Source organism: Petaurus breviceps, unplaced genomic scaffold (genome assembly GCF_028583685.1).
Source record: "Petaurus breviceps papuanus isolate PSGF00001 unplaced genomic scaffold, PetGlider_PUasm1.0 227, whole genome shotgun sequence".
Lineage (NCBI taxonomy): Eukaryota > Metazoa > Chordata > Mammalia > Diprotodontia > Petauridae > Petaurus > Petaurus breviceps.
This window is the reverse complement of record NW_027185896.1, coordinates 7,306,601-7,319,436: the sequence shown is the minus strand read 5'-3', so window position 1 is coordinate 7,319,436 and position 12,836 is coordinate 7,306,601. Positions and strand designations below refer to the sequence as shown.

The following is a 12,836-nucleotide window of genomic DNA, read 5'->3' as shown; positions in this document are numbered from 1 at the left end:
TCTGAAAAACAATTTGGAACTATGCTATAAAAGTTATTAAAGTGTGCATGCCCTTTGACTCTGAAATACCACTACAAGGTTTATACTCTAAAGAAATCAAAAGGAAAAGGGACCAGAATTATATTGACAGAAGGCATTTTTGTGGTGGTAAAGAACTGGAAATTTAGGAGATGCCCATCAATTAAGAGAATAACTGAACAAGTTATGACATATGAATATGATGGAATATAACTATGCTCTAAGAATGAAGGGGTCAGTTTCAGAGAAACCTGAGAAGACTTGTGCAAAATGATGGAGAGCGAAGTGAGCAAAACCAGGAAAATAATTTATACAATAACAAAAATACTGCAAAGAAAACAACTTTGAAAGACTTGGGAACTCTGATCAACACAATAACCAACCACAATTCCAGAGGACTCATAATAAACGTGTTGCTCACCTCATGACAGAGAGGTAACAGATTCAGAGTATAGATTGAGGTGCGTGTGTGTGTATATATATATATATGTATACACACACACACACACATTTATTTATTTATTTATAAATACATATATTTATATATTTTTGTGTGTGTGTTAAGTGTTTGGGACCGCATTTGAACTCAGGTCCTCCTGACTCCAGGGCCGGTGCTCTATTCACTACGCCACCTAGCTGCCCCCTGAGACATATATTTTTTAACATGGAGAATGTGGAAACTTATTTGGACTACATGTTTTTTTTTTTTTAACAGTTTTTGTTTTTCTTGCCTTCTAAACTAGGGGATGGTGTGTGTGCGTGTGTGTGTGTGTGTGTGTGTGTGTGTGTGTGTGTGTATGTGTGTGTATGAGAATCAGAGAGAGAGAGACAGGGACAGACAGACAGAGGTTAAGTTTTGTGTGTAATTAAAAAAAAAGACTATGAATTACATTTTTTAACCCAGGCAGGCCCCACCTCAAAAATACCCATCAGTCCTGCAAAAAGTCCTCCATCTAATCCAAACTACCTATGCCATTCTGGCCCACCATAGAGGGTAGGGAAGAAGGAGCGATACAACTACTCCAAATTCTGGCCTATCAGAAAGCTGAAAAGGACTGACTACTCTGGATACTATGTAAAGAGGTTGTTGCCTCTCACAGCCTTTCACTATGTCACATTTAGCTTCAAGTCACCATATAGAAAATAATCAGTAATTCCTGAACCAAGACAGTGCCTACATTTAATGATATATACTGATCATCTTTTTAAAAATACCATCTACAAAGGAATAAGCTATTTCTTAAAGTTCCTTTATGATATTACATATACTCTAAGTTAATTACCCTCATATTCCTTACTGCCAGGCTCAGGCTTCTTAAATTACAAACTACAAAATTACAAATTAATCACACATTTAACCTGGTCATTAAAGATGACTTGAGTCACATGTCCAATTATGAATACTGAAATCTTAGTTCAGTATTCTTTTCATTATATCATACTACCACTGATGAGACCTAGGTTCCAGGTCCAGCTCTGTCAAAAACTACTTAATTTATCACATGCAGTCATTTAATTAATCTGTAAAGTGAGGACAATTATATTCCTCTTAAGTACTTTATAGGGTCATTGTAAGGATTAAATGAGAACCTGAAAAAACACTTAGGAAAAAAAATTCCATTTTGTTGTTGTTGCTGGGAATTGAAGTGCAAATAACAGTTAACTCTTAAGTTGCATGAGTTAAGTGAGTATCTCTGGAGTTTAAGGGCAAATCAGCAGCTCTTTTACTTGTATATTATGTAACTAAGAAGAGACTTCTAATATGCCACTCATTTGTAACTGTTAACTTTGCTTTGTAATCTTCTGCAGAAATGCAGCTGAGCTAGCAGTTTCACAACAACATCCTTAGTTATGACAGACTTTTGGGGTTCAGGTTTGTTTTTAGACAAGATAGCCCACTTACTGCACAACTTCCCAATGCTTCTTGTATAAATAAACTTTTTAACCACGTGCATCAAAGGCCAGCCAACCTCTTGTACTCCTCTCCACACTCTTACCTAACTTTCCTTCCTCCCTGACTCTGCCTTATTGGGACTCTGTTTCCCCCAAAAGGGGAACAGGCAGGAAGAAGAAATGGCCCCTGTGTTCCTAACCACCAGGTAGGTCCCAGGAAGCTGTAGTATTCAAGGATGTAGTTATGAATTTAACCAAGAATGAGGGCAGTTGGCTGCCCCTCATCAGGACTTGTGTAGGTAAGTGCAGCTGAAGAGTTAACAGAGCAGGGCTTCCCTTTTCCAAAGTCAATATGATCTCCCAGCTGGAGCATGTGCCCAGAGGCTTCTGTCAAGAGATTTACAAGTCCCAGAATATAACACATTCACACTATCAGAGGCAGCCCATCTGGTTTTAACCAAAAATCAAACTGTACTACCAGCTCTTTCGGGACATTCTGTTGTAGTGAACAAAACACTATACTCAGTCAGTTGAAACTGTGTGGGAATCCTACCTCTGATCCTTACTGCTAGTGTGACTAGAGGTAAATAATTTAATCTCTCCAAACCTGCTTTTTTCATGTGTAAAATGATAATAATACCTGTCTCACAGGGCTGTTCTGAGGGTCGAATCAAAGAAAGATATAAAATACTTGACAAAATGTCAAGCACTTCTTCAGCTAGGATGATGATGATGATGATCTCCTGCCTCTAGGCCAGCAGTTTTCTAACACATTTTGCTCACAGCACAGTCTTCCTTACCTTAGCAATCATGGCACACTGAAGTTAGCAACAAAGAAGAGTAGCTAGGAAGCTCTGGATGAATGACCCTGGCATTAGGAGTCCCCCAACTCTGCAGATAAAGCTACTACGGTGACCTTCCTGCTGCCAAGACAAAGCTAGCACATAGCCAGCTTCAACTTTGAATGGATTCTATGGCACTTGTCCCCCTGGAGAACCATAATTCTGTGTGCTCATCTAGGCCATGTCCCAGGCCTCTAAATATCCTTCCTGCCTCATTTTTGTTTTCACTCCTTTAGGGCCTGTGGTTAGATGCCACCTGTTCCATGCAATATTCCCTGATTATCTCTGCAGTTAGAAGTATTTTCTCCTCCTCCTAAAGCATTCCCAGAGCACTTCAACTAGACCTTTACTCTGTACCATCATACTCTGTGCTGCATCACACTTATGTGTGGAGAAGTCATATCCTCCCTAAGAGATTATAAACTCCAGACAGGTAGGGCTTACCATATTTTATCTTTGTATCTCTACCTTCTAAACCAGACCTGCACAACCTGCAGCACCATGAAAAATGTAGAGGAAAACATACTTTGGCATGCAGCAAGTGGAGGGCTACCCACAGGTTGTGCAGACCTGGTCTAACTCAAAGCTTTCCTTGCATACAAATGGTAGGTACTTAGAGTATTTGTTGAATGACTGTAATCTGGACCCATTAACTCCTTAAAAGCATTCTTTTTTTTAATTTCCTTATCTCCCCACAGTGCCTAGTACAGTGTTCTAAACAGTATTTAAATAGGTTCCAGTGAATACTTTTCATCCCTTGCCCCCACGGAGCCCCCAGAGAACCTACTAGAAATGGCACTCCTATGGGTCTGTGCAGTTGGTTTCACTTTGTTCCCTAGTACTGGCAGCATGCTGGGATCCCAGATCACAAAGCCTGGAGGGTCCAATGTAGTATGGAGAAACCGTCATGAGATCCACCCTACTAGATGCTGTATAATGTCCCATCAAGGGGACATTGTACATAATAATGGAGTATGGCTCCTATCTGTTTTAGAAGTAACTGGGGGGGGGGGGCTTCACAGAAAAGGCCTGGTACTCCTAGGACTCTATGCAAGGCAGCTAGCTCTCAACTGAGCCTGACCAGTTTATTTGATGCTCAATAAATGGGCGAGGCCTGGCGGAGATCATCCTCACCAAATAGGGGAGGCCTGGTGGAGATCATCCTGACCAGTGGGGTTGCAGTGGCTACCACCCTATCCTAGCATGCCCAACAGCTTCTCACCTCATGTATTCATATGTACCCATGCCTCACCTGGATAGTGATGGCCACAACTCTAAATTACTGTATCTAGAGGGATAACAAAGACAAAAAGTGTTGCCATGATGCAGAATAAAGGAGATCTAAGGCTTCTGGTTTTGAGAATGAGATGAGGGTGTTGCTAAAGCTTACCTGAGGTTCTTAATTGGAAGCCCTCTCCATAAACTGGTCAGTTTGACAAAGATCAAAACACATTATCTCTGTAGTTGGGGATCACCCAAAAACATTTCATTTTAAAAATTCTCCCCTGGTGTTTCAAGATATAATTTGAAAATTGGGCTATGACTAGTTCCAGTTTTCAAAATGACCATGAGCTCCACCATAAAACAGCCTTTGTCTCTGTCAGGAATAGAACCAAGCCAAGCTTGGTCCCACCATTTTGGTCATATTATAATGGCTCATCTGCCCAACTTTTATATACAAAATAAATGTCTCAACAACTATATTATGATATAGACTTGTGATGTAGATCTTAGGTTCTTTCAGAAAATCACTTAAGTATATACAGAGTCTGTTCAAAATCACTGGATCTGCAGAATCAAATGGTCCAAGCCACATCTCAAAGAAATCCCCACCGAAACACACCTAACAACACATTGTTCAGCCTTTGCTGGCAGACCTCTAAGGAGGAGGATTCCACTACCCCCCCCCCCCCCCCCCCCCCCCCCCCCCCCCCCCCCCCCCCCCCCCCCCCCCCCCCGGCAACATGTTCTGCTCTGAGGCATCCCTAATGGACTAGGAATGATTTCCTGCCATCCAGCCTCAGTTTGCCTCTTCACAGTTTCTACCCACTGTCACTGGTACTGCCAAGAGAACAGAGCTAATCTCACTCCAACGTTCCATATCACAGCCCTTTTTTTTTTCCTTCCACAAACTTTTTTTCATATTCACAATTTTATCTATTTACGATCTTCCTGGTTGTGTAAAAAAAAAAAGAAAACCTTATTTTAACAGTATCTACTTTTTGACAGCATTATATATTAAAGGACAAAAGGATTTAATAAGAAATGGGGGTGGTTAACAAGCTGTCATATGTCTGTGTATTTTTTCATTTCCATTCAGTGTCAATAAATAAAGATGCCCTAAGGTGAGTAAGCACTAATCTCTGGTTTCTTCTCTAATCTTGACTCGTTTTTTTTTTAATTTTTAGGTTTCTAACTGTTGTGACTCAACACAGGAGAGAAGTGACTCAATTCAACAATTAGCGATGGAAATACAAAGACAAAAAGCAATTGTTTCTGCTCTTAAAGAATTGACATTTTAAGCTATCAAGAAAGCAGGTGCTCTCTAACACTAGAAGGACCAAGAGAGTCAAATGGTGCAAAGATGTTCTAATTATACTTCGAAATAAAATTTTCATCCTATTATCTATTTTCTTTGCCTTATAGATTAAAAAACCTCTACTGCATTGTGGCTTGATATTTTTAAATTCTGGTCCTTCTAACGTGAAATAATGTGTAGAATATTGTACTAAATACTAGAGATAAAAAAGAGAAGAAATGATCCCTACTTTTAAGGAGTTGATGATCCATGGAGGAGACATTTGCTCAACAATTATATTAAGTGCCTACCAAATGTAAGGAAGGCATTGCAAAGAATAAATCCAATATGCAAAATCAAAGTATTTTTACAGGTAATCATCCCTTATGTCAGAGAAATATTAATTTTTCACCAATTTTTGTTATAGTTACTACACTTTAATTACAGTTCTGCTATAGCCATTTGGGATAACGCTTTTGCAGTCCACATACAATCAAAAATATAATGTGCAATACAGCCTGAAGAAATGCTAACTGAGCCAAGAGATTTTATCTAACCAGTATCCTTTACTCTACAATTTACCTTCAGGGCCTCAAAGGTGAGCAATACATCATTCGTCCGTTTCAAGTCAATATAGAACATCATCAGCTCCCTCGATCCAAGCTGCATGAAAATGGGAAGCAGCTGAAAAAACAAAAAAAGTAAAAATCCTTTGGGGTTACCCTCCCAATATTCAGTTTCATCCTATAGGATAAAAGACTTGACCTACTTTTTCTATTCTTCCATAGGAAGATGAAAATATAAATGAAGCCCTTTAGGCTCTTCAGAAAGAAAAGAGGCATTATTCAAGTCAAGAAACAATTATCACCATTTTCACTGAACAAAAAAATTAAATGGAAATACATACACACTCTGCAAAAGCCTTTGCTAATTTGGTTCAGAAAAACCCATGCCTCGTACTATCACAACAGTATTTCTTACTATAATAATTCATCTCCCCAAAATATACAGAAAGCTCATCTCAAAGGAAAAAAATAAATTTTATACCTCTATACATACCTCCTGATACTCTCCTAGTGGGGTCAAGTATTGAAGAATAAGTCGTTGCTCTATAGCAGAAGTCAAAGGATAAAGGGTATAATTAGTACCAATAACCCAAGGGGACATTTCTGACCAGCTGCTGTTAGAGAGCTCAACAAACATGCGTTCTGGCTCTGAGGCGGAGAAGCCCAACTTTTGTTTGGCCTTTCTGAAGCCATCTCTGTCACCCTGTTTTGCCATTTTACTTTTTTTCAACCCTCCATCCTCAAGTTTGGTGGTTGAATTCACTCTGCTACTGGTCTTATGGCCTGAATCAAGGTGAAAAGAAATCTCCATATCCCCGGGGGTCTCCTCCTGTTCTCCATCCATTGTCATTTCCCCATAGTCCATGTCTACCGCTTCCTCATCCAGTGGCAACAGCGGTTCTGAGGACAACTTTCGAGGGCTGGGACGCTTATTTTCCTGCCGTAAAGTCATTTCATGCACCTGCAGCTCCCTAAGTCGCCGGAGCACTAAAGCCACCTGGAAATACAATTAAGAAAAAAAGTAAGCAACACTAATGAACACTGCTTTACTCTGCAATCTTAGTTCAGCAACCCTAGAATTTAATGGAAAAAAAAACACAAAGGCTTCTAAATCTCACTACCACAAATAAATAAAATTAAATTGCATCATTATTTCTGTTGGTTTAAACATTTTACTTACAATCAGAATCAAGTCCCATCCATTCCCCATCCCCCAAACATTCCTTCCCTGAGAGCCTTTACCTTTAGTTGTGAAAGTAATATTTGCCAAATATTACTGAACTGCAGGAATAAAGTCATGACCATAGAAAAAAAAGTATTTTTCTACGGGATCCAATAAAGACAATGGTTAAAAAGAGTGCCTCGTTTTTGATGTAATGATACATATGAATCTATAAAAGAAATTAATGCCAATACGCCTACTTATGTAAATATATATATAACACATTAAACACTGACTACAGATGCTTGGACCAAGCAAGTCATACCACTGTACCCAAAAGGAAACATCAGACACCTTAACAAATTTTTAAGAAATTCCTGTGAAAACAGACTGTGACTACTTTAAAAAACTTTCATTTGTTAGATTCAAAGTCCACATGGCACTAGAAATAAGTACAGAAATTGGGGTATAAACATTTCTAATGAAACTATACAAATAAACCTTTTCCAAAACTACCTACAATCTGCCTACCCCTCCCACAAAGTGACAGATGATTCCTGCACTTATATTTTTAAAACAAGACAAAACAAAAACAAAGCATTTCTTTCTAGTGATTTAGCAAAAATACTTATCCTGGACAAGTTAATAAGTAACTTATTTAAAAGACAAAAAATATACAGTTAGGACAAAGAAAGATAAGCAATTAAGATAAGGAACACAGTACTGAAAAGTTCAAGAAAGGATATCACACACATTACAATAAAGAGAAAGGTAAGGGCAGAATGTACCACCAGAAGACAGCTGTGCCACCACAGCTGCATCAAGCACAGCAGCAATGCCACCTGCCCGATGACAAACAGGTGACATTTGCATCAGATTTAAATGGCAGGAAGGAATTTTTATTTACAAAGCATCACCATCCTTCTCCACCTCCATACAAAATTCATTCCAATCTGGTCATTACCAGCTGTGAGTTCTCATCCCTATAGTTGGCAGCAATATCTTGGTTTTCCATAGCACCTCCCAACAGTCCAGTAGAGTAAGTCCTCAGTGGTTGATCAGCCTCTCTTGCCCATTTGAACAGGTTCTCAACAATTCCTTCCTACAGTTTAAGAGGGAAAAAAAGAACAATTCAGAAGCAGTACCTTTTCAGAATTCATCTAGATAAAATTCTGAATTTTCCTCATTTCCTTTCTTTCCAATTCCCTCTTCTTACTTAGATCATCATCCACAAACTGTAATGCTTTATTTTAAAATTCCTGAATATTTAAGATACATTTCAGAGCAATTTCCAGTTATTATGATGATTAATTCATGCATACTCCACGAGGCGATAAAGAGGGCACAAAATGCCTCAAGGAAAGATCACCTATTATCCATGTCACAAAAGTAGACATCCTGAAGAAGACATTTGAAAATAGAAGTTCATTTTTATATCTGCCGAGATTAAATTTTATTGGGTATATGACTGCTCCAAATCCAGTTACAGCCCTAACCCATTACAATGTCTACCCGGATGAAGTCCCCTGCAAACCCAGCTTCTAAGAGTTTAAAGAGAATGCACTGAAATCAATGTAGACATACATTGGCACTTTATACACTCATACATATCCCTCACAGGACCTTAGAGGGTGGAAAAATCCAAACTGGGTCTTCTTTCATCTTAGAGCTAACAAACTCACATCTCCTGCTCCCCTAATCCCTGTGATCCAGGGTCAAAGCCTGAGGTACAAAATTATTTTCCCTGTTACTTCTGCCCACAATCTCATTCCCATCCCTCCCTAGTACCTATCTTCTTCTACCCTCCTGTCCCACTACACTGTCTGAAACACTTTTAACTCTGTTATTAGCAAGCTTCCTTATAGCTCATCTCTCACTCTTTTATTCTGACATTCATGATAACTTGCACTATCTAGAAGATATCACATGCCAGAATACCCTGTCTACTGTGATTTGCTCCTTCCTTCATCCCGCTTGACAAACTGGATCAGTATTCAACAAACTCCTTATAAATCACCACCACTTCTAGACCCACCTTCTCCTACCATCACAGTGAAACCTCTCCTCTTTTGAAACTGACTTCATCTAGAGTTTTATCATCCAGTCCACATCTTTGGTGCTATAATCTACTGGCCTCCAGGGTACTTTTCCTCCTTTCTAATGGAGCTCAGTACCTGGCTCTAGGCTATACAATATACACAGTGATATTCCCTTTGAATACACTTAGCCTCCCTGGTCATTAATCTCCAATTCTCATGAAAAATCTTTACTCCACCTCTGCCATCTACAGGAATGATAATACTCTAAATTCAATTCATTGAGTATAGATAAAGCACTGAATAAGTGTTAGACATTGTGTTAGATGCCTGGGACACAAAGATCAAAATGAGAACTGCCTCTGCCCTCAAGAAGTTTACATTCTACTCATCATCAATAACTGCATCATCTATATATAATCTTAAAACCTGAAATTCTCAACTCTAATCAAAATGGCTCCTCTCTTCCTCCTCTCTTCTTTTCACTCTGTTTCACTTTGCCTAAACTTTACTTTGTCCTCACCCTAGCTTTAAGATTTCTCCATCCTTCCCTAGCCTCCCAATCAGTTATCCTTCCTCTGGTCTCACTGTCCTTAGCTTATCTACACATTGTTCACCCCTGAATCTCCTCATTCCCTTGTTCTTCCTGCCACTCACACACATTGATAATCTTCAACCCTGGTCATGACCAATATCAACTGTCTCTGCTCCTATTCTCAGACTTAAGACTACTGAAGGAAGTCATACTGGCATGTAGTTAGACTTCTTAAAATAAAAACAAAAGCTGACACATAGATAGATATTTGATAGGCAGCATGACAGTTAACAGAGGGTCAGTCTTAGAAATAAAAAGACCTGAGTTTAAATCCCACCTCCAACACACACTGTGTCACAATAAGTAAGTAAGTTAACAATTCAGTACCCCAAGTAATTATCTAAGACTATATGTAAATTACAGATGAGTTGCTGATCTGCATTAATGGAAAGAATTTGCACATCACAAGTTTCTGACAACAGTGAAATCAAAGATCTGGACCAGAAAAAAAGAAAGAAAAGAAAATGTGCCAAGCACTTTACACAATTAACTCCTTTAATACCCACAATACGTATGTGGGTGTTAATGTAAGTACTAATGGTGTTATCATCCCTATTTTATAAATGAAGAAACCAAAGCTTCAAAAGGTTCTAAGTGACTTTTCCATGATCACACAACCAGTTAGCATATCAGTGAAGCTTCAAATCCAGTTCTCTTCAGAATTTAAATTCAGTGTTCTTTCTGAAAGCTATATTAAACCAAATCTCCAAATCATGTTATTCAGTTTCTCTAAAGCTTCACTGTCACGCGGTTACCCTTTCATTGTTCCTTTTTTTTTTTTTTTAATATTGGATGGTTCACCAAACAGGGGAAGAGAAGTAGATTCGGAAATTAAAGTATTGTAAAAACAAAAGTTATCAATGAGACAATTAGACAGATAGTCCTTTGTTTCAAGGAGGAGCTTGGGAAACTACAAAGTTCTTTTTTTATTTTGGATAAAATATGCAGAACAAAGTCTACTAGATTTAAATTTCCCTTGCCCCCTTCATAATACCCACATTACTTCTATAGATCAGTAATTGCTGTAGTCAGCTGTACTTTGAGAAGTCATTCAGACCAATTTTAGGACATTACAGAATAGGTCTTCCTGCATTAGAAAGACTCAAGCTTTGCACAAATATTTAAAGAAACAATCACTACCTCCCCAGGAATATCATCCTCAGCAGAATTGTAAATGGATGACATCTTTCCTATGTCAAGTGCAAGGTGGAAGAAAGAAAAGTCTAAGATGCTCTGTCTACATAACAGTGGGTTCACCAGGGAACACAACTTTGCTCATATGAAAAGGGAGCTTTAGAAGCCTGTAGAAGTCAGCACATTCATGTCTCTTGGTTTGATATTATGGGTTCGTGGAGGTTGTTTCTTTCCTTCTATCACTGGAAGGTCCATCTTAGGTGTCTTGAAGGCTGCTGGGTCTTCTGCAATTCTAGTAGCCTGAACCCGAATGAGCTCCATTGGCGATGGCTTCTGAGTACCTCTGTAGGACTGGACACTGAAACCTGAGTCAGATTTCTGAAGGGTTCTTGGTCCAAAAAGCTCCATTTTTCAGATGAGGGTTTGTCTCTATCTCCATTTCCAGAGTCCATGCTGCTTATTTGTAGGCCAGGTAAGGAAGTAGAAGATCCATGAGTAAACCAGCCTCTGGTTTTTTGCTTGGGAGAAGAATAGGGTGTGCTACTCAGAGAAGATTGGGTTGAAGCAATCAGTCTACCTTCTTTTGTCATTTCTCCATTTTGTAACTTCAATTTATGGACTGCCTCTGCCACACGGTGGTACTTGGTTTCTTCTGTGGTGAGGACTTTATGGGGAGTGTATACCATGTCTGTCAACCCTGCCTGCTGCTCAAAGTGCTGGATGTTCTCTTGTGTCTGTTCAGGCACATCTGGCTCTCTGGATGATGCCATGAAAGAATGTGATTCAGGTGTTTCTCTAGATAGATATCCAGAACTCTGATTCCCAAGGTGAATGTCAATGGAAGTTATGCAGATAAGACAAAGATGTCAAAAAGGAACATTCTGCAGTTAGTGATGAACTAGCAAAAAGTCCCAAGCAGCTCTCATGCAGAGGGCTCAGCTGGGTTTGTTTCCATGAGGGGAGGGAGGGATGGAGGAAAGGGGGGAAAAGAGACCATCTACAGGCTGAGGCTCCACCACGGACAGGAATCTGAGACTAACAAGGCTCCAGGTCCCCGACACTCCCTAAGCACCAAAGCACGGGGCGAACTGGCCATGATGCAAGTAGTGCCAAGACCCAAACGGATCTCAGCGGGGAGAAACAGAGTGCAGCCTACAAAGTTCTTTTAATGACTCCAAGGTGATCCGATCTAATATCCTCTACTAGTTTAGTTCTTGGCCCAACTGACTGCCCATTTGTAGTATTTGAAAGAGATAGATATACTGATAGATGAGCTCTAAATGCATGTCATAGTGTAGATAATAGGAACTCTTCATTTACTCGTTTTTTCCTGTGTGAGTGATTAGGTCAAACTCTTTTGAATGATTGTGAATCTTATCTAGGAGGTTCTGCAATGTTTCCCAAAGCTTGATATAACCAATACAACCAGCAAAATCTATAAAGAAGAATGCCAGAGGCCCTCATCTAAAAAAAAGTATTTCTGTGACTTGGATTTTGTGCTCAATATCTCCCACTACAAAAGCAAACACAAAACTACCTGTTTTATATTGCACTTGATATTAACAGTGATGAATTCACTTGCAAGGAATCTTGCTAAATTTTGAGGCATGCAGGGGGAACACCTTATTGGAAGAGAGTCTAAATTGGTGTTTTACTCTATTAAATCAAATACTGTTTAGTCAACAATCAATAAGCACAATGGGATCTTGCATTTGTTACATCTTTCAATCAATTGTTTGGTGGTAATTATGTGGTATAGTACAGAGTTTAACTTACAACAGCCTATTTGTTCTCTACTAATACCATCACCAAGTATGAACTTAATGCATATGTAGATTATTCTTATAAAAATTTTGTATAGATAAGTGTGTGTGTGTGTGTGTGTGTGTGTGTGTGTGTGTGCACAAGTTGAGATTTTCTTGTGAGGTAAGTAATCTGAATGCAGTAGCTGAGTTGGATACTAAAAACAGAAAATTTTCCTATGCCTTTTGTATCTCTCCCTCTTCAGATACTGGGAGAATCAATCCTTCTATGTCCTCATGATCATACAGTCTCTAGCAGGTGCTTTCCCC

General features: G+C 39.1%; 1 protein-coding gene and 2 pseudogenes across 4 annotated transcripts in view; 1 reads left to right on the top strand and 2 right to left on the bottom strand.

Moving 5' to 3' along the window:
* The window catches only part of DCAF1 (DDB1 and CUL4 associated factor 1), an 86,820-nt gene that overhangs the window by 40,938 nt on the left and 33,046 nt on the right, over nucleotides 1–12,836 (bottom strand). For all 4 annotated transcript variants that reach the window (XM_069095617.1, XM_069095618.1, XM_069095619.1 and 1 more), the window contains exons 6-8: nucleotides 7,964–8,101; nucleotides 6,331–6,834; nucleotides 5,854–5,955 (exon numbers count right to left, since the gene is read on the bottom strand). In XM_069095617.1, the coding sequence (XP_068951718.1) occupies nucleotides 5,854–5,955; nucleotides 6,331–6,834; nucleotides 7,964–8,101 (744 nt within the window). The remainder of the gene's footprint in view (nucleotides 1–5,853; nucleotides 5,956–6,330; nucleotides 6,835–7,963; nucleotides 8,102–12,836) is intronic.
* On the top strand, nucleotides 3,330–4,489 carry LOC138166942 (translocator protein-like; annotated as a pseudogene).
* On the bottom strand, nucleotides 9,332–11,810 carry LOC138166941 (putative monooxygenase p33MONOX pseudogene; annotated as a pseudogene).